This window comes from Chionomys nivalis, chromosome 8 (genome assembly GCF_950005125.1).
Source record: "Chionomys nivalis chromosome 8, mChiNiv1.1, whole genome shotgun sequence".
In the NCBI taxonomy this organism is placed as follows: Eukaryota; Metazoa; Chordata; class Mammalia; order Rodentia; family Cricetidae; genus Chionomys; species Chionomys nivalis.
Genome location: NC_080093.1, coordinates 44,747,351 through 44,772,835, shown reverse-complemented (window position 1 = coordinate 44,772,835; position 25,485 = coordinate 44,747,351). Strand labels below are relative to the sequence as shown.

Sequence of the window (25,485 nt, the reverse complement as noted above, 5' to 3'; positions counted from 1 at the left end):
GCTGTCTCCTGTGAATGGCAGGGAAAAGGCTTTAAATCTGTTCTCTTCCTTACAGGTAAACTTTAATGAGCCCTTGTCCATGCTTCAGCGCCTTACTGAAGATCTGGAATACCATGAACTATTAGACCGAGCTGCAAAATGTGAGAACTCTCTAGAACAACTCTGCTATGTTGCAGCCTTCACCGTTTCCTCCTATTCCACTACTGTCTTCCGAACCAGCAAGCCATTCAACCCTCTCCTTGGGGAGACCTTCGAACTGGACCGACTAGAGGAGAATGGTTATCGATCCCTCTGTGAGCAGGTACAGAGCCCAGATCTGTAACACTTTTCCTTTCTTATGACTGGGTAGGTTTTGGGAAGCCAGTCTCAGTCAGCCCATTCTGTCTTCTTTTTCATTAGGATTCAACACACTAGGCCTGTCATGAATGTAAAAATATAAAGGGAGACTCTTGAGTGTTTATTGCCAATTAATGAGCCATGTCTTTCTCTTCTCCAGTCTTTTCTTAATTCAAACCTGATTTCTTCAAGGTGAGTCATCATCCCCCTGCTGCTGCACACCATGCTGAATCCAAAAATGGCTGGACATTGCGTCAGGAAATCAAAATCACCAGCAAGTTTCGAGGCAAATACCTCTCCATTATGCCCCTCGGTAAGGCCACCATATTTGTTCCGTTGAAAGGTGTTCTGGCATGATGGAGGAGGCTATTGTTTCAGGCATCAAGAGATGGGAACTCTGATTCAGGCACCAGAATCACTAGCTAGTTACCATTTAACTTCCCAGCTTTCAAATGAGTAAGGAGGCCAGGTACTCTTTTAAGACCCATCCTGCCATATCTTTGCCTCTTTAGTTTATTTACTTTTTGTCTCTAAGTACTACTTTAGAATATGGATTCTAGCATGCCTTTAAGACATCATTTCAATGGTGTTTTCCCATTACTCTAGTTCTGTCTATACATAGAACAGTTAGGATTATGAGATTAGGTTTCTTGGCTACTCTCTCTCTCATAGTCTTTACTCCTCTGCTTGATAGATTAGGTGTCATTTATGTAATGATTGAATCCTGGATAAAATGAAATTTTATTTTATTGGATTACAAGCTGTTTTTTGTGTTGGGATCAAAAAGATGAAGCCTGGGAGTAGGAGTCCTGACCTGTAGAGTTGGAAGTGCACCAGAACTTTACAGCTGCTGCCATTCCTCATTCCACACTGATTCTCTTGCGTGTGTGTGTGTGTGTGTGTGTGTGTGAGAGAGAGAGAGAGAGAGAGAGAGAGAGAGGAGAGAGAGAGAGAGAGAGAGAGAGAGAGAGAGAGAGAGAGAGAGAGTCTTTTAAGGTTTATTTTTTTTCTGGGCAGGTGGTATGTGCTTTTAATCCCAAAAGGAGGCAGAACCAGTTGAATCTCTCTGAGTTCAAGGCCAGTTTGGTCTACAAAGCAAGTTCTAGGTAAACCAGGGCTATTACACAGAGAAACCCTGTTAAGATTTATTTTTGCTAGTTTTAATGTGTGTGTGTGTATGTGAATGTGAGTTTGCATGTGAGTGTGTACATCTGTGTTCAGTGTAGTTCCTACAGAAGCCAGAGTCATCAGATGTCCTGGAACCGGTGTTACAGTTGTGTACCTACCACCAGATGTTTGTACCTTGGCTCCTCTGCAAGAACATTTAACCACAGAGCCATTTCTCCACCCCCTGCAAAGTGTACTTTTATACTTCATAATCTCATCACATTTTATTTTATTTACTTATACAGATATTTTATAAGGAAAAGATATATACTATCTTTAATATATAGCTGGATTTACTGGTCTTAGTTTTTTTTTTTGTTTGTTTTGCTTTTTTTTTTTTTCGAGACAGGGTTTCTCCGTATCTTTTTTTTTGGTTCCCGCCCTGGAACTAGCTCTTGTAGACCAGGGTGGCCTCAAACTCACAGAGATCCGCCTGCCTCTGCCTCCCAAGTGCTGGGATTAAAGGCATGCGCCACCACCGCCCGGCCTTGCTTTCTATTCTTTTGAGTATATAGCAGTAGTGGAATTGCTGGATCACATGGTAATTCTTTTTAATGTTTTGAGAAATTCCACAGTTTCCACCATTTTATGTGACTCTACCCTTGTACATCCCTCCAGACAGTGTACCAAGGCTGTAGTTACCTCGCGTCCTTGTTGTTGATTCATTCATTCCTCACGTGCTTTTTAATGATTTGTGTGTTTACTTTAGAGTAGTTATGTAAGTCCTTTCCCAGTTGTTTTTAGGATTTTTGTTGTTGATTGAGATTTTGTAGCTGTGGCTGTCTGAATCTCAAAATGTCAGCTGGGCTGGCCTTGAACTTACTGAGATGCACTGCCTCTGGAGTGCTGGGATCAGTGGTGTGCACCACCCTACCTGGGCCTTTTTGGCAGTTTTTGTTATTTTGTTTTTTGAGACAAGGTCTTATTGGTATGGAACTCAGAGACCTCCCTGCCTCTGTCTTCTAAGTGCTGGAATTAAAATTGTGTGCCACCACACTCCTTGCCAGATTTTAAATTGAGTTTTGTTGAGTGTTAGAAGTTTTATATGTAGTCTGGATATCATTCCCTTATCAAAAGAAAAAAAAATTGGATTTACAAACCAGGCAGTGGTGGCACATACTTTTAATCCCAGCACTCAGAAGGTGCATGCAGATTTCTGAATTCAAGACCATCCTGTTCTACACAAAGAAACCCTGTATCAAAAAAAGAAAAAACAAACAAACAAACAAAAAAATACGATCTACAAATGTTTTCTTCCATTTGTAAGTTGCCTTTTTACTCCTTTGTATTGCCCTTTGATGTACAAAATTTTTAATTTTCAAAAAAAGACCATTTTCTCTATTTTCTTTTTGTGTTTGTTTTTGTTGTTGCTTCTACTCTTGGTGCCACATCCCAAATGTCATTACTGCTGGGTGACGGTGGCACTTACCTTTGGTTCCAGCACGAGGGAGGCAGAGGCGGAAGTTCTGAGTTCCAAGACAGCCAGGTCTACACAGAGAAACTCCGTCTTGAAAAACCAAAGAAGAAGAAAAAAAAATCATTACTAAACTAACGTCTTTAAACTTTTGCCTTCGATTTCTAGTGTCCCTATTTCCCCACTCCAGCCTACCCCACTCACCACCCAAGACAGGTTTTTTTTTTTCTGTGTAGTCCCGACTGTCTTGGAATTTACTCTATAGACCAGGCTGGCCTTTAACTCAGAGATTTACCTGCCTCTGCCTCCTGACTGCTGGGATTAAAGGCTTGGGCCACCACTGCTTGACCTCTTTTGAGTTTTATATAGTTTGAGGTGTAATATTTGACATTTGGAAAAAAAAAATTGATGTTTGGGATTAATGTTTGTGTATACTATTTTGCAAAGGTCCAGCTTCATTTTGCATGTAAATAAAAGACTGTCCTTTTCCTATTTAATGATCTTGGCACCCTTGTCAGAAATTATTTGAGAGCGTATGTAAGGTCTTATCTGTGGGCTTTTTTTTTTTTTTTTTTAAAGACTTTATTTATTTATTGTGTATACATACATGCCAGAAGAGGGCACCAAATCTCATTATAGATGGTTGTGAGCCACCATGTGGTTGCTGGGAATTGAACTCAGGACCTTTGGAAGAGCAGGCAATGCTCTTAACCTCTGAGCCATCTCTCCAGCCCCATCTGTGGGCTTTTTGATCATAACTCGTTTGTCTTTATGCCAGTACTACATTGTTTTGGTTAGTATGCATTTGATTGTTTGTGATTTTTTTTTTGTTTTGTTTTGTTTTTTATTTTGGTTTGGTTTGGTTTTTTGAGACAGGGAGTCTCTATGTAACAGTCCTGGCTGTCCTGGAACTCACTCTGTAGACCAGGCCGGTCTTGAACTCTGAGATCCACCTGCCTCTGCCTCCTGAGTGCTGTGATTAAAGGCATGCGCCACCGCTGCCCGGTTTACTATAGTTTTGTAATAAGCTTGAAATCAGAAAGTGTGAATCTTCCAGTTTTGTTCATTTTCAAAATTGTTTTAGCTGATTAAATTCCCTTGTAATTCAATGTAAAATCTTGTTTCTTTAAAATATCTTTTTATTTTGTGTATATATGTATATCTGTGTATGTGTATGCCTCGAGTGTTCAGATGCCTCTGGAGACCAGAAGGCAGTTGTGAGAACCTGACCTGAGTGCTGGGAACAGACTCAGATCCTTTGCAAGAACAGCAAGTGCTTTTAACTACACACAAACACACACACATACACACACACACATTTTGAGTTCTCAGATACCTCTGCTCCTGCTACGGATTTTAATTTAGTATCATTTGGGAAGCTATACCTGCTAAGTACTTGTTACATTACAAGCACCTTGGTGAGCAAATAAAATGTTTACTGCTGACCAGATGTGGTTTCCCAAGTCTGTAGATGATAAAACCGGCCAAAAGAAGTTAAAATATGTATTATAAGTGCAGTTCTGACATTTAACTACCCACAGTATTTACAGACTCGGTACATTAAGAACACAGTCCCCAAGATGTACTTGCTTCTGATATAAGCCACAAATTTTGGTGTGCAAAGTTTTCCATACTTTGGACCAACAGGCTATAAATTTATGGCATACCCAAGTTCCCTCAGGTTTGACAACTGAAAAAAAAATTTCTAGATTTATTTATTTTGTGTGTGTGTGTGTTGCCTGCATATGTGTTTGTGTACTATGTCTGTGCCTGGTGCCCTCATGTCAGTCAGATCCTCTAGAATTAGAGTTATGGATGGTTGTAAGTCATTATGTAGCTTGTGGGAACCAAACTGTGTCCTCTGCAAAGGCAGAAGTGCTCTTAACCACTGAGCCATCTCTCCAGCGTCATTAGTTTTGAAAACTTACTGGAATGACTTGTGGAACTCAGGAAAGTGGTGTACATATAGTGATGTCATTCTGTCTACAAATCAGGGTTAGTTGAATGAAAGAGACTTGGAAGCTGAAGCAAGGAGGGTTCTGCATACAGCACTTCCATGAACTTCCCCAAAGGAATCAGGATGTGTTATTCTTGAATTTTGGACTCCAGAGGGTGTTTTGGTTTTGGGCGGGGTTCATAATGTGAACTTAACTAATTGAAATCTGTAAGATTTAATTCAACATCTGTCTTTCCTTCTTGAAGGTTAGTAAGTATGATGATAATGGGCTACTCAAAACCCCAACTTGGGCCACCACACGGTTGACTTTCTGACCTGTCTTGCTCTCATCCTGAATTATTTCATTAACATTAGCTGTCAGTGATCCACCGAGTTACCTCAGCAGCATAAAGTATCAAACCCACCTAAGATAATCTCTCTTGGAAATTACAGCAGTCAAAAGATTCTCCGAGTACCAGAGCAAACCTAGACAAATTATTATGTACCATAGGGTTGCATAGCTAGTGAGTGAAAAATCAGGACCAAGTCCGGTTCCAATTCTGAAGCTCTCTATTTCTCCACTCTTAATATTAAGACCCATAGATAAGTGGTTTGCTTAAGGTCCCCCAACTGATTACTAATCATGACTGCCCATACTTGTTCCTTTCACAGTGTTTGTTTTTTCCCCCATGATGGGACACATTTGCCTTTTTTCTGTAAATTTTGAAATTTGTATTAAACAACTCCCTAGCTAAAGTGCATCAATTGTTATCTGACATCACCTAATCATTTTATTCCTATACTTAAAATCAAATAAACAAAAGTAAACCAGTACAACATTTAAGAAAGTTATACTTTTCTTTCTTTATTTATTTACTTGCTGTTTTCTTTTTAAAGTAAGAAATGTTAAAAGGAAATTAATCTTATTTCTAGTGTGCATGGTGCTGTTTTTCTGATACTTGGCTGTACACTTTTGCTTCTAGGTACCATCCATTGTATTTTCCATGCAACTGGGCACCATTACACCTGGAAAAAAGTTACCACAACAGTACACAACATTATTGTGGGCAAGTTGTGGATAGATCAGGTGAGCAAAGGTACCCAAAGTGTCTCAGAACTTCAGAGTACCTCTTCAGGTAATCTTTGTTATATTTAGGATCCAGTAGCTAGTCCCAGACTGTTTTTACTGGATCTCCTAAAGGATATTCTCTCAGGCAGTAGTCCTACCTCTGCAAAATTCTATCTACAAATTATTATTTATGAATGACCAAATTATACGTTCCATCAGTGACTCCTAGGACTCCGTTGGGCAATATAAAGGAATGCAAGACAGAGTTACATAGCCCCGGCTCTTAATGCATTTGCAGTGTCCTAGGCACTAGAGTTACAAAGTCAGAGAAGGTCCTGCAGGAATTAGTGTGTCGTTGAAGAAATACGGTGTGTATAGGCTGCAAGTAGAATAGAATTGCCTGATACAGGAGACATGCTAAGAGTCTGTCTAGTTAAGTGTTAGCTTTGGGGTAAGACTGTTCTAGCTTGGCCAGAAAAGAGGCTATATTGTCTTCTGAGGAGGGGTTTATGGTTGATGTGGAATTAAGCTGAGTATCTGAGGGCTAGAAAGGAGTGAAAAAATCAAATAAATTGAGTCTATAGGAAGATCTGTAGAATTTTGGAAATTGTAATTTATGTTAAGCAAAGGAATTCTAGAAGAGTCCTAGTGAGGGACTTATTAAGAAGGGTAGATTACTACTTGTGCATTTCAAAATGTGTACTGAAGGCCAAGTCATGTTACCAACATGTGACACACATAAACAGTTTGACCTTAATTTCAACCTGAAATACAATGATTACAGAGGGTTTCCACAGTGCCCCAGGTCTTTAAACAAGGAAGCGCTCACATGTAAAATTTACGTCAGTCTTCATAAAACTAACCCATGATTCTTTTCTCTTTATAGTCTGGTGAGATTGACATTGTAAATCACAAGACAGGAGACAAGTGTAATCTTAAATTTGTTCCTTATAGCTACTTCTCTCGGGATGTAGCAAGAAAGGTAAGAGAGGTTGAAATGTAAATATTTTTCATTTAGTGTGTATCCCTTAGAAGGGCTGGTGAGTGTGCATTTGTAGTGAGGTAGGTAGGTAGAAAGACATGTATCCTATATATGGATGTCAGAAAAGTAGACATAAAGAAGATGTAAAGAAGTTAGGTGGTGGCGCACACCTTTAATCCCAGCACTCGGAATGCAGAGACAGGCGGGTCTCTGTGAGTTCAAGGCCAGCCTGATCTACAAGCGCTAGTTCCAGGATGGGCTCCGAAAACTACAGAGAAACCATGTCTTGAATCCCCCCTCCCCCAAAGATCAAAAGGGACAAATGCATTATTGAACCACTTTTTTTCTGAACAACAAAGATAAAGTAAAAAAAACAAGTTCAGGGTCTGGAGAGAGAGGTGCTCAGTAGTTAGGAGCACTTACTGTTTTTCCAGAGGACTTGAGTTGAATTCCCAGCACCCGTATCAGGTAGTTCACAAATGCGTATAATTTCAGCTCCAGGGGATCTGACACCTTTGGATCTCAAAATGCACCTATATACATGTGGCTTTCTCTCTCTCTCTCTCTCTCTCTCTCTCTCTCTCTCTCTCTCTCTCTCTCTCTCTCCCTCTCCCTCTCTCTCTCTCTCACACACACACACACACACACACACACACACACATACACACCTAAATAAAAATAAGCTTATTTTAAAAATAAAGACAAGCAAAAACAAAAGACAAGACAGCACAGTCATAGAGTGGTTGTGGAGCGTGGAGGAAAGTAAGATGGTGCAGTGCAGACAGAACCACTGTGACTCGCAGAGGAGAGGTGTCTGTTACTACCGCAGGAGGGTCCTGCCACAGATCCAGGGTGTCATGTGGGAATGAAGACTAACCAGGAGGTGGTGCATGCCTTTAATCCCAGCACTTGGGAAGCAGAAGACAGCCTGGTCTACAGAGTGAGTTCCAGGACAGCCACGATTACACAAAGAAACTTTAAAAAATGGGGGAAAATGAAGACTAGTTGAGGATTCAGGTTTGTGGATCTGTTAATTTCTAGAGTAACTTTGTCGGGTACTTTTCCTTCTTACATCCTTACATCAGAAACTCCTGTGTGATAAGAATTCGTGATTGTGTTATAATAATTGGATCTAGCTAGGACTTACCCTAAGACTTTTTCTTGTAGGTGACAGGAGAAGTGACAGACCCGTCAGGAAAAGTTCACTTTGCCCTCCTGGGGACATGGGATGAGAAAATGGATTGTTTCAAAGTTCAGCCAGCCTCTGGGGAAAATGGGGGTGATGGTCGACAGAGAGGCCATGAAGCAGAAGAAAGTAGGGTTATGCTGTGGAAAAGGAATCCTTTACCGTGAGTATCGCATGCAAGCCTCCTGGGGGCTTTGCCTATAACTCTGGGGCAGTATAAAGGTGCTCTGCCTGCTTTCTTTGTGGTTGTCTGTGGAACTGTCCAGGGAGATCAGAACCTGTGCAGAGATTACTAGAGATTGTACACATATAGGAGTTGAAGCATGATTTCTTCCAAGAATCTACCTCACCAAACATATACCAAATTGTAGTTCTTCTTTCTTAAGGTTCACTCAAAACAATCTCTTTATAATTTAGTGTTCTGTTTTTGAGACAATGTCTCATGTAGTCCAGGCTGGTCTCACTGTATAGCTCAGGCTCTTTGAAGTCCTGATCTGGTCCTCTACCTCCCAAGAGCTGGGTTACAGGCTTTCGCCACCATGCCCTGCATTCTCACAGCAATTCAGAGCAGCCAGGGAAGAAGGGTGCTTTCCGCCTGCTAACAGTTTCCCCACGGACCCCAAGAGCTAACACACAGAGCTTTGGAGACAAATGCAGGCCATTTGTCTCTTGTTACCATCATATATTATGTCTACAGAAATAGCCAGGTCATCCCAGAAAGAGGTCTGAAGGGAAGCAAAGGAAATAGAAATGAGGCAATTTTGAAGATTTTATTCTTCCTGATAAATATAGATAATTCTGAGTGCAGATGCTGCTATTGGATGAAGTAATGCTTGGGAAGGGTGGTAGCGGTATAGTTTGGATCTCTTATTTGGAGTTACCTGATAAGAGTTTGGAGTTTTTCCGTGTGTGGTACACTTAGATACAGGCAGTGTTCCAAGCTGTTGATCCTTGGATTGAATTGAGGCTCTAGAGCTGCCTTTCCTTTTTCTTGTTTGTTCTTAGGAAGAATGCAGAAAACATGTACTACTTCTCAGAGCTCGCCCTCACTCTGAATGCCTGGGAAGGTGGCACTGCGCCCACAGACAGCCGGTTGAGGCCTGACCAGAGACTGATGGAAAATGGGCGCTGGGATGAAGCAAATGCTGAGAAACAGCGCCTAGAGGAAAAACAGAGACTCTCCAGGAAAAAGAGAGAAGCAGAAGCTGTGAAAGCCACGGAAGATGGTAACAACCCTGTCCCCTGCTCTGATTTCTTGTGCATGGCAAGTGCCAGCTCTAAACTTGCTTTTCATTTTCTTCCCTTTTAGGCACACCATATGACCCCTATAAGGCACTGTGGTTTGAGCGGAAGAAGGACCCTGTCACCAAGGAGCTAACTCATATTTATAGGGGTGAATACTGGGAATGTAAGGAAAAGCAGGACTGGGGTTCTTGCCCAGACATTTTCTGAAGTGGCTGTAACTGAAAGGAAGAGGGTCGATCGGAGAAGACGGAGGAGGATGTGCAGGAGGGCTGGCCGTTGGGACTCTTACCAAGTGCTTTCCTCAAATTTGTCTGTCTTAACCAATCACTTTTTCCAAATCAATCACCAGAAGCAGACACCCATGGTGGTGATTGGCTGGTTGCCTTAGCTGATTGACGCTGAAATCGACGTAGTAGATACTCATGTTTGTAGGGAGCGGTTTGGTGGCTGAAAGGTAGTGCTATTCTACATCTGTAAAGGCAAGTGAGTGTCCGTGGTCTTCTCCCTCTGACCCAATGTAAGATGACGTCATGTACCCTTCCCTTGTAGTGTCCTGCTCAGCCAAGATCTGCAGAAGATTGTGATTCATGAGCATTTTGGTGCTGTTCAGAGCAAGAACTGATTTTAAAGTTCTGTAAAAAGAAACACATTAAGACTTAATTAGTAGAGGCATCTTGCACAGGTCTCATGTTAGGAAGTGTGTTCACACATGGGCTTGGTTTAATGTAGCGGCGTGTGTAAATAACTAAGGTTTGGGAGCATCTGCAGGAGAGATTGTTCTCCAGGGCTGGAATATTGAGTTACGTTCTTGGAGATTTTGTCTTCACTTGCATATACAACACCCCTCTGCTGTTTTCTTCTACTTTGACAACAACCAGAGGCCTCTTTTGGTAGTTGATAAGAGGGCCACACTATTTTTATGAAGGGGTTTTATGGTCTTCCTCAGGTGGAGAACCTCTGAGAACACAGGCAGGGTGGAAGAAGACTTGTAGCCATTTGTACCTTCCCAGCCCTCCTCATCCCGTCTTTCATTGCCTTTCTGGCTTTTCTCCTGGCACAGTACCAGTTTGGGTTTGTGCCACACTCTGGAGCTAAACATTGCCTGACCCATTCTGTACACTTCAGAATTTGAGAGAAGTTTCTCTGCAACAAACGTTTTCATCATCTTGAAAGTCCCATGGAATGGAACCACCTCTGGAATAATGTGTTAAATCATCTGTATATTATATATATATGTGTGTGTGTGTGTGTGTGTGTAGAGAAAAATCTAATTTTTTTGTTTGTTTTCCTCTTTCCCATGAAGAATCTTGTTTTTTGTTTTTTGTTTATATATATATATATATACCACCTGTCTCCCTGGGACTCTCTTGGACTTGTATTAATATGGGCTGATGCTCCTCTGCTTTCCACCTTTGAGGGGCACTGCAACCCCAAACATGTGGCGCTTACTGAACAGGGATGAGGAGGAGGGTTCGTGCCATGATGATCCACTGCTGCCTCAGCTCTGCTTCCCTGACCACCTGGCTCTTGGAAAGGAAGTCCTAGTCTTTTTCCTGCCTCAGTTTCCTTCCTTAGGAGTATGGGTAGAAAGTCAGGAAGGTGATTTCCACCTTCCTTATGTCCCAGCCAGCTCAGGCTAAATCCCAAAAGAGTTTTCTTCCAAGAATGTGAGCTAAGAGCCCTTGTGCCCTTTGGGAACTGCCTGCCGGGCCCTGGCTTGCTTCCTTTAATTTTTTCTCTATTAATTTTAGTTTCCTGTTCAGAAACATAACCCTTGTGCAACCCACCCTTGGTTGAGGGTCATAAATTGAGGTGCCTTCCTTATGTACTTTTTGTTAATATTTTTGTTTTTGTTCCTTAACTATTGAGCCTCAGCCATTGTGGGTCCGTGGGGAAAATACCATTCCAGAGGAAGCTATCCCTTCAGGAAATTGGATTTTACTGGGTAAATTAGTATTTTTTAGTCATCCCCTGCATCCATGCTCTCCCTCCCTAGGTCAAATATGATCAAAGATTGAGCACTGGGGAATTTCCTCCTAAAAAGGCTTTTCCCAGCACAAGGGGTTGGAGGTCCATAAAATGGACACTATCTCTGGAGCCTTCGAATAAAATGGAAATTTCCCAAGGAACCTTGTTGCTTTAGCCCCCTTCCCTCTATATCTGCACTACATTTCTAGCTTGATTCCCAGATCCCTGCTAACGGAAGAAGCCTAGAAGTCCTGAAGATGGAATAAAGTCACATGAAAGCAAAACAAGAAAATATATTTTCAGTTTTTTTGCCTTATTGCTTTTTTTCAAAAAAAAAAACCTACTAAATTAAATAATTTTTAAAAAGCTATATTGTCTGATTTGCTTCTACTCCTACTAGGTAGGAAATAGTGGTGAAGAGAGGGAGACCTGGCCAGTGGTGACGTGTTCTGCTTGGAAATGGTATGTGGATGAGTGAGTGTGTGTGTGTGTGTGTGTGTGTGTGTGTGTGTTTGTGATATGTGCATTTCTGGTGACCACAGAAGCCAGAAGAATGTGTGGAAAGGTTGTGGACCACCATGTCGGGTGTGGCAACCAAACTGAGGGCCTCTTGCAAGGAGCCATCTCTCAAGTTCCTAGATTTCAATTCTTCAGTATCAGTCTAGGCTCATGAGCAGAATAGCCTTAACACCTTGCAGTGTGACCTTTGCTACTGTCTTAGCATAGGGAAACATAACTAATATTTTTGATTATGGGTCTTCTCCCCTCAGAAATGTAGGGATGAGCTATAGCTTAGTGGGAGAGGGCTTACCTAGCATGGTCCTGCCTGGCCTGAATGTAATCCCAGCCCTGTCTGGGGGCAGGAGGATCTAGTAAAAGTTGAATTCTCAAAATTCTTAGCTTTTTGCTGTATGGGTTCAAATCCAGCCTTTGGGACCATAAGCAGTTGTACTATGTTTTAAAGACCTTCAAAATGAAGGGGCACACCTGTCTTCCAGCAGTCAGGAGGCTGGGGCTGATTTCCTGAGCCCAGGAACTCAAGTTTCAAACAAAAGGCCAGGAATGCTGGTGTAGGCAATCACATGGGAGACAGGAAGATTGCAAACTCCAGACCAACCAGAGACATAGGTCCTGCCTCAAAAGCAAAAAGACCTTTTACAAGCAATGACAACATTTTACTTTTTCCTTGGCAAAATCCAGGCTCTGGAAGAGGACAGGCATAGTAGGATATGGGCCTAGAAAGCCATGTCAGAGAATGCAGCAAAGCATCCGGGCCATGAGGAACCCCGAGTCTAGAGTACTGAGAGCTGAGAGGAACTCATTCCTTGGTCAGTTAGGATTGTTCTGACGGTGGGAAAAAAAAAAAAAAGACACCCCCCCCCCAGTACTAAATTTGTCCAGGCACACAGAGCTGATTGGTTAGTTAGGGTTGGAATTCAAAGCTGGGTGTGGCTATGACCTCTTAACTACCCTTTGCCAAGGGGGATAACTGGCTTGGAAATGGTTCGACTCTCCTTGCGACCTCTTCTGCCTGTGTCACAGGCTGCTGCTGAAGTGCTCCGCTGTCTGTGCAGGCTCATAGGGCTACTGCCATTTCTTTTAAGGCCCTGCCCCAAGGAACATCTTAGAAATTCAGCCTCCAGGATTCTGGATTTTTCAGATTCATGTCAACAAAACTAGCTGTGTTGTCAGCAATTGTTTTTGTAACAGGTTCTTAGAGAAACCACTTAACCTGTTCAATTTGCCTGATTATTATTACAAGACTGAAGGTTAAATTGCTGTAAAGTTTTGTTATTTTGTTTTCTGGCAAGGTGAAAACCGCTGCAGTAGTTACGAAGTATAACAATCCTGTGCTGAGATCAAGAGCACCGTTACATAATTTAATTCCAACATTAGGGGCAATCAAACAGCCACAGCGTGTAACGATCCCTCTTTGATCTACTAATGTGATGGGATAAGGATCTGAGGGTCATAGTCTATCCAACATGATTCAACATTATGGCTCAGCAAAAATTAAAACCATTGCACTCACGGACCTTTAAAGTCCCCTAAATTTAGGGGAATACAGACTTTCATTACAGAGATGGTTCACCATGCTGTTTTAGGTAAGTAAGAATGACTTCGGCGTTTATCATATTCGTCTTCCCCAGCCTTCATTTCTACACAGTTAAAAAGCAGCAGAAGAAATCCATCGTGTGGGAAGAGAAGAGATGACACTGAGGAGAAAGACAACCACTGTTCCCCACATTAAAGGAATTAGGAGCGAGTGCTGGAGGACTCTCAAGCTCTGGAACTGCTGTGTAGCGATAATGAGAGGACCAGAGAACAACTTACACCAGAACACTGCTGAACTTTACTCCAGTATCCTGGAGTTCTCCCACGAGGACCAAGTACTGTGCCAAGGTCAAGGTCCTCACTCCCTTATTAACCAGATCTCAAAAGGAGGCTCATTCCTACAGCCAGTAGTAAACAGCCTTAACATGATGACCTAGGCGCTTCTCTTCCCTTGTTTATAAAAAGTCATTGCATTCACATACTCACACAAAGTCCCACAAACTTGTTCAACCCATACGCATCAAGAATTTCCTCTACAGAGTCAGTAAAATAAATTCTTTTTTTTTGGGGGGGGGGAGGTTTTCGAGACAGGGTTTCTCTGTGGTTTTGGAGCCTGTCCTGGAACTAGCTCTTGTAGACCAGGCTGGCCTCGAACTCACAGAGATCCGCCTGCCTCTGCCTCCCGAGTGCTGGGATCAAAGGCGTGCGCCACCACCGCCCGGCAGTAAAATAAATTCTTAAGAAGAGATACAGAAAATCTTTGGATTTTGTTAATTAAAGATGTATACTTCAACCAGTTGGTGGTGGTGCACGCTTTTAATCCCAGTACTCGGGAGGCAGAGGCAGGCGGATCTCTGTGAGTTTGTGACCAGCCTGGTCTACAAGAGCTAGTTCCAGGACAGGCTCCAAAGCTATAGAGAAACCCTGTCTCGAAAAACCAAAAGAAAAAGTACATTTTATGAACATCTAAATTCCTAAATTCAGAACTTTCAGGTATGGTGGTGCACACCTGTGAATCCTAGCCCTTGGACATGGAGGGAGGAGGATAGCTCAACAACATGAGAGCCCGTCAAATAAGTAAATAATGAAGCACACAACTCATCCTCACTCTTCTTCACCCAATGGAACCGTATGGAGCTTTGTGTGGTTTCGGGTGCACTTATCATAACCGTAGTCCCACTACCCTTTCAAACTGCTCTGGTTCCTTGTTCCTTCAGGAAAGGAGCTGAGTGGCCAAACAAGGGGCCTTTAAAGCAGAGAACCTAAAGAGCTCGAGGGCTACGGGTGTCATTCTAGAGTGCAACTGAGTCTATCAAGATCTGGGGTTTGATCCCCGCGCCATGGTCAATTACTCAGAATCTCCCATAGATAACCTGTAGAGGTCATGGCCTCTGAGCTTGACCAGGTGATTTTAGAGGTTACTAAAAAACAAGTTCATTTTAGGAGATTGGCTAGGAATGTTCTCAGCCATTCATTCACTCACCCTCATTCTCTGTATGTTTACCCCAGTCTGTTATCTAACCGATTGGGAATACAAATAGCAAAAAAGAGATTAGGTAAACAGCCAATTGCAATCAAGTTTGGCCAGTGGTACGAGGCACTGTAGCCTGTAGGGAGTTGGGAGAAAGTGAATCGAGGCCTGTCAGAGAAGGCTTCTAGAACTAGAAGAACTTGAGCCGTGAGTTGCAAAGTTAAGTAGGCATTAGGGAAAGGGTTGTGTAAATGTGTTGCATAGACAAAGAGGAAGAGCAAGAGCAAGGTCCAAACAAGCATGCTGGCATTGACTATATGCCTTGTTAGTTTACGGTCAAGAAATATATTAGCCTTGGGGGCTACTTTGCTCAGCTCACTAGTTTCCATTCCCGGGAATTTTTTTTTTTCCTTTTCTAATAAGCTGTCTCTATTTCTATACTTTATCTGGCTTTTGTTTTGCTTTTGTTTGTTTTTTCCAGACAAAGTTTCATTGTTTAACAGCCCTAGCTGTCCCGGAACTCCACTTGGTAGACCGGGCTGGCCTCAAACTCATTGTGATCTACCTGCCTCTGCCTTCTGAGTGCTGGAATTAAAGACGTGCTATCATCTCCTGTTTGTTTGCTTTTTGAGAAAGGGTTTCCTTGGGTAGCCCTGGCTATCCTGGAGCTCTCTATGTGACTTCAAACTCACAGATATCCTTCTGCTTCTGCCTCCTGAGTGCTGGGACTAAATGCGTGTGCTACCATACCCTGCCTTCCAGGACTAATTTTTCCCTTTACCTCACCTAAATTGTACTGTTTTTCTCTTAAACTCTAGTGAAATTGTCCTCAAGTTTTTTTTTTTTTTTTTGTTTTTTTTTTTTTTTTTGAGACAGGGTTTCTCTGTGGCTTTGGAGCCCGTCCTGGAACTAGCTCTGTAGACCAGGCTGGTCTCGAACTCACAGAGATCCGCCTGCCTCTGCCTCCCGAGTGCTGGGATTAAAGGCGTGCGTCATCATCGCCCGGCTGTCCTCAAGTTTAAAAAAAGAAAAGAAAAAAAAAGAAAAAAGAATAAAGAAGGCGCTGGAGAAGGTTATGCTCTCCTGGCCCACTGGCCCAAAATGCTTCATGTGCTGTTAGAAGAAGCCTTGGCTTTTTTTTTTTTTTTTTTTTTTTTTGGTTGTTTTCAAGACAGGGTTTCTCTGTACCTTTGGAATCTGTCCTCTCTTGTAGACCAGACTGGTCTCGAACTCACAGAGTTCTGCCTGCCTCCCGAGTGCTGGGATTAAAGGCGTGCGCCACCACCGCCCGGCATCAAGGTCATTCTTGACTACACAGCGAGTTTAAAGCCAGCGTGGTCTATATGGAATGAGTTCCAGGCCAGTTTGAACTCCAAAATAAAATAAAAGAAAGAAAGTGGGACTGAAGAGGTGGCTTAGCAGTTAAGAACACTTGCTGCTCTTCCATGGAACCTGGGTTCCGTTCCCAACACCTACGTGGCAGCTCATGGCTGCCTGTAACTCCAGTTCCGGCAGATCTGGCACCCTCATACAGACATACATAGAGGCAAAGCACCAATACACAGAAGAGAAAAATTTGAAAAAAGGAAAGGACTTTGAAAGAGAAACAATTCATTTTGGGGTATGCTTTGTTGGAGGTACCTGTGGAGATATCAAAAAACATTTTTTTTGAGATAAGGTCTACTGCGGCCTAGACTAGCCTCCGATTTTCTACATAGTCCCAGTTATCTTCACTATATAGCTAAGGATAACCTTGAGTTCCTGATCTTTCTTCCTCTACCTTCCAAATGCTAGGATTACAAACAGGCATGTACCCTGGTGACCTGGTTGGAGAAATAATTTTAAATATGGTTCTTCTTTTTTTTTAACTTTTATTTTATGTGCATTGGTGTGAAGGTGTGAAGTGTCAGATCCTCTGGAACTGGATCTTCAGACAGTTGTGAGCTGCCAGGTGGGTGCTGGGAGTTGAACTTGGGTCCTCTGGAAGAGCAGTCAGTACCCTTAACCACTGAGCCATCTCTCCAGCCCCCAATATGGTTCTTCTATGTAATCTAAGAACTGAGAAAGGGAGACTAAGAAAAACCAAACCACAGATTAAATCATTTGGCCAATTCTAAAAACAAACAAGTGATACACACACACACACATATATTCTGCAGAGATTTGGATTCAACTGAGAAATTGGGTTAGGCTAATATATATGTAATGATTGTACTATATAATTAGTGTCATTATATCTAAAATATGACTATGAAGGAATTAGGTTTACTCTAAATGCCAGATAATCACTTGGCCAGTGATTTATGTCACCTTTGGTCTTGCATACATCAAGTCTATACAGCTAATAATGACTCTCCATTGCCACACACCTAACTACGATAAGCCAGGCCTGTTTATGTACACAGTCCTGGAGGTGAGGAGTCACACCATAGAGCTGGATTCTTTGTTTAGGGTCTCATGAGACGGAAAGAAGCCGTGTCATGGAAGATCCTTCCAGACTTATCCTTGCTGGCATCCTTGAGTTTCTTTTTTTTTTTTAGTTTTTTGAGACAGGGTTTCTCTGTAGCTTTGGAGCCTGTCTTGGCACTAGCTCTTGTAGACCAGGCTGGCCTCGAACTCCCAGAGATCCGCCTGCCTCTGCCTCCCGAGTGCTGGGATTAAAGGCGTGCGCCACCATCGCCCGGCATCCTTGAGTTTCTTGTTGCAGCAAAGAACCATCCTCCTTGTTGACTGTCAGCTAGGAGCCAGTCTCATCCCAGGGCCTATCTGCATTCCTTACCAGGTGAACTCCAGCTTCAAGCCAGGGAACTTTACATTCTTCTTGCTTGTTTAACTTGAGTCTCTTCTGTGTGTGGCTGAACGACCCTGTGTTGGGCAGACACCCTGTTGCTATGGCAGACACCCTGTTGCTACAGCAAACACCAGAGAGAAACAGTAAGGCAGAGAAGAGTTCTTTTACTCCATGATTTCAGTCCATGGATCGCTGGTTCCTTGGCTTTGGGCCAGATGCAAGCCAGACCATCATTGCTAAAGGAATACGATGGAACTAGGTAACCAGGAAAACAGGAAGGACCAGGGCTAAGAAGTGTCCCTTATCCCCTATCCCAAGAGATCCATTTCTTCCACCTAGGCACAACTTCCGTAACTTCCCTCTACCTAACGACCCATTTCAATATTGAAGCTTTCAATTGCTTAAACCAGTGATTAGGTCAAAGTCCCCACGATCTCATCCCTTCTAGAAACAGCCTCATGGACTTCCTCAGAAGGGTGCTTACTAACCCTGTAGGCATCTTTCAATGGAAGCAATCTGACCGTCAAGATAAGCATCACAGAACCCTCTATGACTAATAGGTAATTGCATATTTTACAGTCAGATGTGCTGTGTAGGCTAACGTAACCATAACAGGCAAACCCTATCGAATTAACGGTCCCATTGATTATGTAGTTTGCTTTGCTGGTGGTGTGGTATTTGGAGGGTTGGTTAGGTGGGCATTATTTCAGGATTTTCCCGTCACAACTACCTAGAAAAATCAAAATAGAGATGTTTAAACGAGACTGCTGGGTCTGTAAAATCCTTGACAACATCTAGTTGAGACATGGCAGCCCCAGACCTCAGATGTGCTCTCCTCTCACCCTTTTTTTCTCTCATAAGGGAGGCAAACTTCTTTTTAGTGTATATATAGAAGGTCTTTTTTTGTTTTGTTTTGTTTTCTTATTGACATTTATTGAGCTCTACATTTTTCTCTGCTCCCCTCCCTTTTTTCTCCCCCTCCCCTCTTCAATCCTCCCTCAAGGTCCCCATGCTTCCAATTTACTCAGAAGATTTTTTTCTACTTCCCATGTATTAGATCTATATAAGTCTCTCTTAGTGTCCACATTGCTGTCTAAATTCTCTGGGATTGTGATTTGTAGGCTGGCGTTCTTTGCTTTATGTTTAAAAACCACCTATGAGTGAGTACATGTGATAATTGTCTTTCTGTGTCTGGGTTACCTCACTCAAAATAATGTTTTCTAGCTCCATCCATTTTCCTGCAAAATTCAAGCTGTTGTTATTTTTTTCTGCTTGTAGTACTCCATTGTGTAAATGTACCACATTTTTCTTATCCATTCTTCGATCGAGGGACATTTAGGTTCTTTCCAGGTTCTGGCTATGACAAACAAAGCTGCTATGAACATAGTTGAGCACATGTCCTTGTGGCACGATTGAACATCCTTTGGATATATACCCAAAAGTGGTATTATTGGGTCTTGAGGAAGGTTGTTTCCTAATTTTCTGAGAAATCACCACACTGACATCCAAAGGGGTTGTACCAGCTTGCATTCCCACCAGCAATGCAGAAGTGTTCCCTTTTCCCCACAATCTCTCTAGCATAAGTTGCCAACAGTGTTTTTGATCTTGGTCATTCTTACAGGTATAAGATCGAATCTCAGAGTTGTTTTGATTTACATTTCTCTGATGACTAAGGATGTTGAACATTTCCTTAAGTGTCTTTCAGTCATTTTAAATTCCTCTGTTGAGAGTTCTCTGTTTAGGTCTGTACTCCATTTTTTTTTATTGGATTATGTGATCTTTTGGTGTCCAATTTCTTGAGTTCTTTGTATATTTTGGAGATCAGACTTCTGTCTGATGTGGGGTTGGTGAAGAGCTTTTTCCATTCTGTAGGCTGTTGTTTTGTCTTATTGATCGTGTTCTTTGCTTTACAGAAGCTTTTCAATTTCGGGAGGTCCCATTTATTAATTGTTTCTCTCTGTCTGTGCTGCTGGGGTTCTATTTAGGAAGTTGTTCCCTGTGCCAATGCGTTCAAGTGGACTCCCCACTTTCTCTTCTATAAGGTTCAGTGTGGCTGGCTTTATGTTGAGGTCTTTGATCCATTTGGACTTGAGTTTTGTGCATGGTGATAGATATGGGTGTATTTTCATTCTTCTACATGTTGATATCCAGTTATGCCAGCACCATTTGTTAAATATGCTTTCTTTTTTCCATTTGATATTTTTTGCTTCTTTATCAAAGATCAGGTGTTCGAAGATATAGGGATTGATATCCGGGTCTTCTGTTCGGTTCCATTGGTCCTCCTGTCTGTTCTTATGCCAATACCAGGCTGTTTTCAGTACTGTAGCTCTGTAGTAGAGTTTGAAGTCAGGGATTGTGATGCCTCCAGAAGTTCTTTTGTTGTACAGGATTGTTTTGGCTATCCTGGGTTTTTCATATGAAGTTGAGTACCATTCTTTCTAGGTCTGTGAAGAATTTTGCTGGGATTTTGCTGGGTATTGTGTTGAATCTGTTTCTCTCACTCTCTTGAAAAAGACAATCTAGGTGGGTGGTGGTGGCGAATGCCCTTAATCCTAGCACTCAGGAGGCAGAGGCAGGTGGATCTCTGTGAGTTCAAAGCCATCCTGGTCTACAGCGAAAGTTTCAGGGCAGGTTCCAAAGCTACACAGAGAAACCCTATCTCGGAATAAAGAAAAAAGGCAATCTGGAATCATTCTCTAATTTGTCTTTGCAAACCCTAAACCAAGGTAATCTTTTCTTTTGAAGTTACAATAAATCCATGTTCCCCTTCTTATGATGAATTTAGTATGAAACACTGGATTATTTAACTAGCATGCAAGGAAAGTACAGCTATGAAATGTGTGTCAGGTGGGATAGAACCAGCCTATCAGGAATATTTAATCCATAGCTGATTCTTAGAGTTTGAAAGGGGCCAGAGCCAAGTCAATTTCTCGAGTATCTATAACTACTATTGAGGTAACATGGAATGTCTTATATCATGTGAAGAGTTTGCAAATGTCAAGGGTGTGTGTGTGATCACTAGGAATCACACTCAGGGTAACTGACATTCTCGGCCTTGCCATCTTTTCCCAGTATTTTGTAAGTATTTCTGACATTCAAATTGATGGCATCTGTAAAAACAAAGCAAAAACTCTACAAGAGAAATTGTTAATCCCCCTGATCGGGAATAAGACCACCACCACAACTTAAAGCCAAATTTGAAGCAAGTTTTAATTAAATACTGGCCAAGTGGGTGGACTCTGGTCAGGTTCATACACAGGTTCCTGGGAAATGGCTCAGAATCACAGTTGACAGCAGTTTAAGAAGGAAAATCCATAATTCACCGCATTTTTCATCAGGGGTAAGCATACATTCTGATGTACCTGTAGCCTACATCCAATCAATGGCAAGCGTACCTCTGATGTATAATCTGCCTGTGAACTTCCTGCCCACATGTGTTCAAGCACATCCGGAGCAGGTGGATCCAACAAGCTTGTTTAGGGGAGTTCGTTGTCTCCCATAAACAACAGCCTCCAGCATTTCAGGAATTCTCCGTCCTAGGACCAGGGGCTTGCAGACCAGAGGCATTTTTGTTTCATGGCTCTCTTAGGCATAGTAATTAAAACTTAAAGTAAACTAAATTAAAATAAAATAAGGTCACATCTTGACCTTATAAAGTTTGCTTCCTTCAAAATACCAGTATATGTGTATATAATCATTGCAACCTTGTTCTACATCATCACATCTGGGGCATGGGTGATCTACTGAGCTGGAGTTGTGCCCATCCGGTCAATGCTGTGCCTTGATAAAGCACACAATTGTAGCTACCATGAATTTCAATCTAAAAAAATCATGAGCTGAATTGGGGCTGTAGCTCAGTGTTAGAGCACCACCTAGCATGCATGAAGCTCTAGTTCAAGCCTCATTAAAGTATTCTTTGAATTTAACTAAAAAAAAAAATAATAATTAAGCAGGCGGATCTCTGAGTTTGAGGTGAGCCTGGTACCAAGAGTGAGCTTGAGGACAGCCAGGGCTCCACAGAGAAATCCTGTCTCAAAACAAGAACAATCACAAGTATTTTTAATACAGAGAAGCAGATTGCAGGATAATTAAAAAAAAAAAAATCACTTGAGCTGCAATCGTTCCCAGGTAGTCCTTGCGTCATCGCCTTTGTGAGGCTTATGAATGCCCAGCCTTTAGCTAAACTTACCTGCTTTATGACTATGAAACAGTATTTTCTCATTATAATTATACAGGTTAAAAGCTCCTCTCAGTGGCCGAAATAGCTCAGTTGGGAGAGCGTTAGACTGAAGATCTAAAGGTCCCTGGTTCGATCCCGGGTTTCGGCAGTGATTTTATACGGCTTAGCCTGGACTAGCACTCACGTTTAGGAGAATTTAATCCCTCTCTGAGCTGTCTATCATGTGTTTCTGTGTTCGTTTTTGTAGAGTCAGTGTGCCCTGACTTGTACTCAACTAAGCCCCTTCTCGGAAGAGTGTGGCACACGGCGTTTGTCCAGCTGGAATAACAATAACCAAAACCCGCAGACAGATGGTGGATCGAGTACGGAGGAATGAAGGGATCCTTTTCCGGCTCAGATTTCACTAGCGTTATCAGGCCAAATACAGCACACCTAAATAAATGTGAATTTCAGAGACATAACCCTTAAGAATAATCGTTTTCCCAAATTTTGCACGGAAAATACAGATGTCGTTTCCGTGGAATTCCTGTGTAAACTGAATGCACTATATTTTCTTCTGCTACATTGAAAACCTCTATTATACAGCCTCCTGCCCTCCGACTTCACCTTGTACCCAGACCTCAAGCACTCAAGATGAACTGAGTTTAAGAGGGAGAGCTAGCTGAGCCTCACTGCGTCACAGCTTTTACAAGTATATCTGCATCTTTGACCTGATTGGGTCACACCGCCACCCCCACTCCCGCTTCATTTCCCTCCCCACAGACTCCATACCTGCCCAGGCCTCTAGAGGCTGGCACAGTTCTTCTGAATTGCGGGTGGGAAACAAGAGTTTCTGAAGGCTTTGGAATGGATTTTAATACCAAACCCATGAGTCAGCCGCTGGAGAAGGCAATGGAGCAAAGCTCAGAGGAGTCAATAGTGCTTTCTATGTGGACAGGTGCCAGGCTGAGCCAGGCGCAGAAACCACTGAGTTCGAAGCCTCACATTCTAAGGAGATACTCTACGGTAACACCAACAACGACAACAACAAAACCAGCAACTTTTTGCAAACCGACTCTTGCTCTTTTGTCAATCGCCAAGAGGCTAGATGATGTGGGGCTTCCTCCAGCACGTCAATATATTCTTGAGAGGAAGGGTGTGCTTTGGTCAGAGACTTGAAACTCCAGTGACGACCAAACACTAGAACAAACCAAAATGATCGTCTAATAAACTGTGCAGTTCAAACTTGGAAGGACGGGTGTCACGTGGGCTATGAGTAGTTTTAGGTGCTGAATTGGACAACAGTGCTTGGTTATTGGTTTATTTGGTTAAACACCAATCTAGATGATGTTATTGTGGTGTGCGTGCATATGTGTGTGCGTGTGTACGTGTGCAGGTAAAGGTGCTTGTGTGTGCGCGCGCGCGCGCGCGCGTGTGTGTGTGTGTGCAGGTAAAGGTGCTTGTGGTCAAACCTCAGGATCTGAATTCATTCCCCAGGATCCCCTTGATGGAAGGAGAAAACTGATCCCTGAAAACAGTCCTCTGGCTTTCCCACAAGCACTGTGGGATGTGGGTTTGCCTCCCCCCCATACATAAATAAATGTAATTTTAAAAGATGCTGTAAGTAATGTGCAAATCAGCAGACTTTGAGCAAGGCCAACTAGTCTACATATTGTAGTTTGCTCCGTGCAGTCATTTGAAACCCTTAAGAGCAAAAGTGAACTTCTAGTGAGAAAGGAATTCTAAAAACTCGGACACAAAATGCCTGCCTCGCTGCCTGCCTGAATCTCTGGCTGGCTGCCCGTTGTGTTCGTTTGGAATCAAGACTGCTTCATCACATCAAAGCTCTCACAGATATTAAGTCTGTCACACTGCCCTATAGATTTTCTTTTTCTTTTTCATTTTTTTGTTTTTCGAGTCAGGGTTTACTCTGTAGCTTCGGAACCTGCCCTGGAACTAGCTCTTGTAGACCAGGCTGGCCTCGAACTCACAGAGATCTGCCTACCTCTGCCTCCCAAGTGCGCCGCCACTGCCCAGCATTTTTTTTTTTTTAATTTTTGGGAATAGAGTATATACATGCAATGAAATATAATCGTATCTATCCCCCCTCCCAACTTCTCACTTCTTTCTTTTTTTCTTTGTGTCTTTTTCTTTTCCCCTTAGTCTGGTGGGTTATGTGGATGAATGTGGGAAACCTTCCAGTGGTCACCTTCTCAGGGAAGTTCGATTCTCTCTTCTCCAGCAGCTATCCACTGCCAATAACTCCAGTACTGGGGCCTGGAGATCATCTATCTGTGAAGGGATTTGGGCTGGCTTGATTTTGTGCAGGCCTTGAGTAGGTAGCCACAGCTGCAACGCATTCCTGAATTTGATAGCCAGGTCAGGTTTAAAGATAGCCACAGCACGCCTCCTTGTCCTGTGGCGCTTACATTCTTTCTGGCTCCTGTTTTGCAAGGTTCCCTAAGCGTTTGTGGTGGTGGGGTTGATGTAGACGTCCTGTTTAGCTGAGCAATTGCAATCTCTTATTCTCAGCTCTGTGACCACATCTCGCCATCGACCGTTGTCCACTGCAAAACATGCCTCCCTGCCCAAGGTTGAGCAGACCCCAGGTCTGTCAGCACCAGGAGTTAGGGCGACCGAGGAAGTTTGGGCCCCCGACAGGTTTTGAACTTAAAGCTCCCACAAATATTTGTATTACATTCTTAAAAATATCTGTCTCTTTTATTTTCATCTCTGATTCTAACTGTAGCCATTCAGTTTTGTTTCTCCGGAGCAATCTGACAGCTTGCTTCAGCATCTCTTATACACAGGTAAGGGGGAGGCTGGGCTCCGTAGTAAAAATGGGAATCACACACTTTTGCCCTCTCCAGGTTTCAGTCGTCCCCCGCCCCCGGGGAGGGAGGACACCTGTGAGAAGCACTTGGGACCCAAGCAAGAAGGGTAGAGAGGACAGCTGAGTCACCTCACTCAACTCGCAAGGCATAGTTCAGATGCCTTTATCCACCCACTCTGCCGGATGATGCTTTGCCAGCTGGGTACAGGGGGCACCCCAGAGAAGATGGCACTCCAGTGTGTGCTAGGGAGGAGACCACACCATGCCTAAGCTTGCCACTTTGGCGCAAAGTTTGAGTCCTAGAAAGTTAAGAAGACAATACAATGGAAAACTCTCTACCTTTTCTCTAATCGCATGTTAGCAGGACACCCGTGCACAAATGGTTTCCCTCCTCCCCTCTATCTTGAAGGACAAAGATTAGTCAACTAAAGATGATTTTAAATTCTTATCAGCTTGCAGATGGCACCAGAGGAATCTACACAACAGACTTTCTTAACTACCTTTATCTACTGTTAATTTCCTATGCATTTGCTTTCTCACAATGTGTTGCTCTGGTCCTTTCCCTTTATCTTGTCACTCATCAGAAAATATTTCATTATTATTTTTTCTTGTTGAAGGTGCTATACAAACTGGAACTTTGAGCCACTTGAAGAATCACCCATCCCCTGAGTCTGTATATCTCTCGTGTCTCTGAGATGCACGTATTTATACACTTGCTTATTTTTCTCTTGCTTTTTCCTTTTGTTCAAAGAACGTCATCTGAGAACGCAGCAAAACGGGGATTATTCTTCCTCCTTTCCAGGTGCTTGGGGATAAGGAACGAACCGAAAGGGAGGTGCAAGGGAAGAGCACCCACCAGCAAAGGCCCAGAGG

At 42.7% G+C, this 25,485-nt stretch overlaps 1 protein-coding gene and 1 non-coding gene across 2 annotated transcripts in view; both read left to right on the top strand.

Annotated features, from left to right (window-relative positions):
- Positions 1 to 11,667, top strand: part of Osbp (oxysterol binding protein) — a 31,367-nt gene extending 19,700 nt beyond the window's left edge. The window contains exons 8-14 of the mRNA XM_057778856.1: positions 56 to 301; positions 529 to 649; positions 5,837 to 5,940; positions 6,809 to 6,904; positions 8,072 to 8,253; positions 9,096 to 9,316; positions 9,400 to 11,667. Coding sequence (XP_057634839.1) covers positions 56 to 301; positions 529 to 649; positions 5,837 to 5,940; positions 6,809 to 6,904; positions 8,072 to 8,253; positions 9,096 to 9,316; positions 9,400 to 9,542 — 1,113 coding nt within the window. The 3' untranslated portion in view covers positions 9,543 to 11,667. The remainder of the gene's footprint in view (positions 1 to 55; positions 302 to 528; positions 650 to 5,836; positions 5,941 to 6,808; positions 6,905 to 8,071; positions 8,254 to 9,095; positions 9,317 to 9,399) is intronic.
- A 10,208-nt stretch (positions 11,668 to 21,875) lies between these two features.
- Positions 21,876 to 21,948, top strand: Trnaf-gaa (transfer RNA phenylalanine (anticodon GAA)). The gene has a single exon. It is a non-coding gene; the product is annotated as a tRNA-Phe (tRNA).
- Positions 21,949 to 25,485: the final 3,537 nt, after the last annotated feature.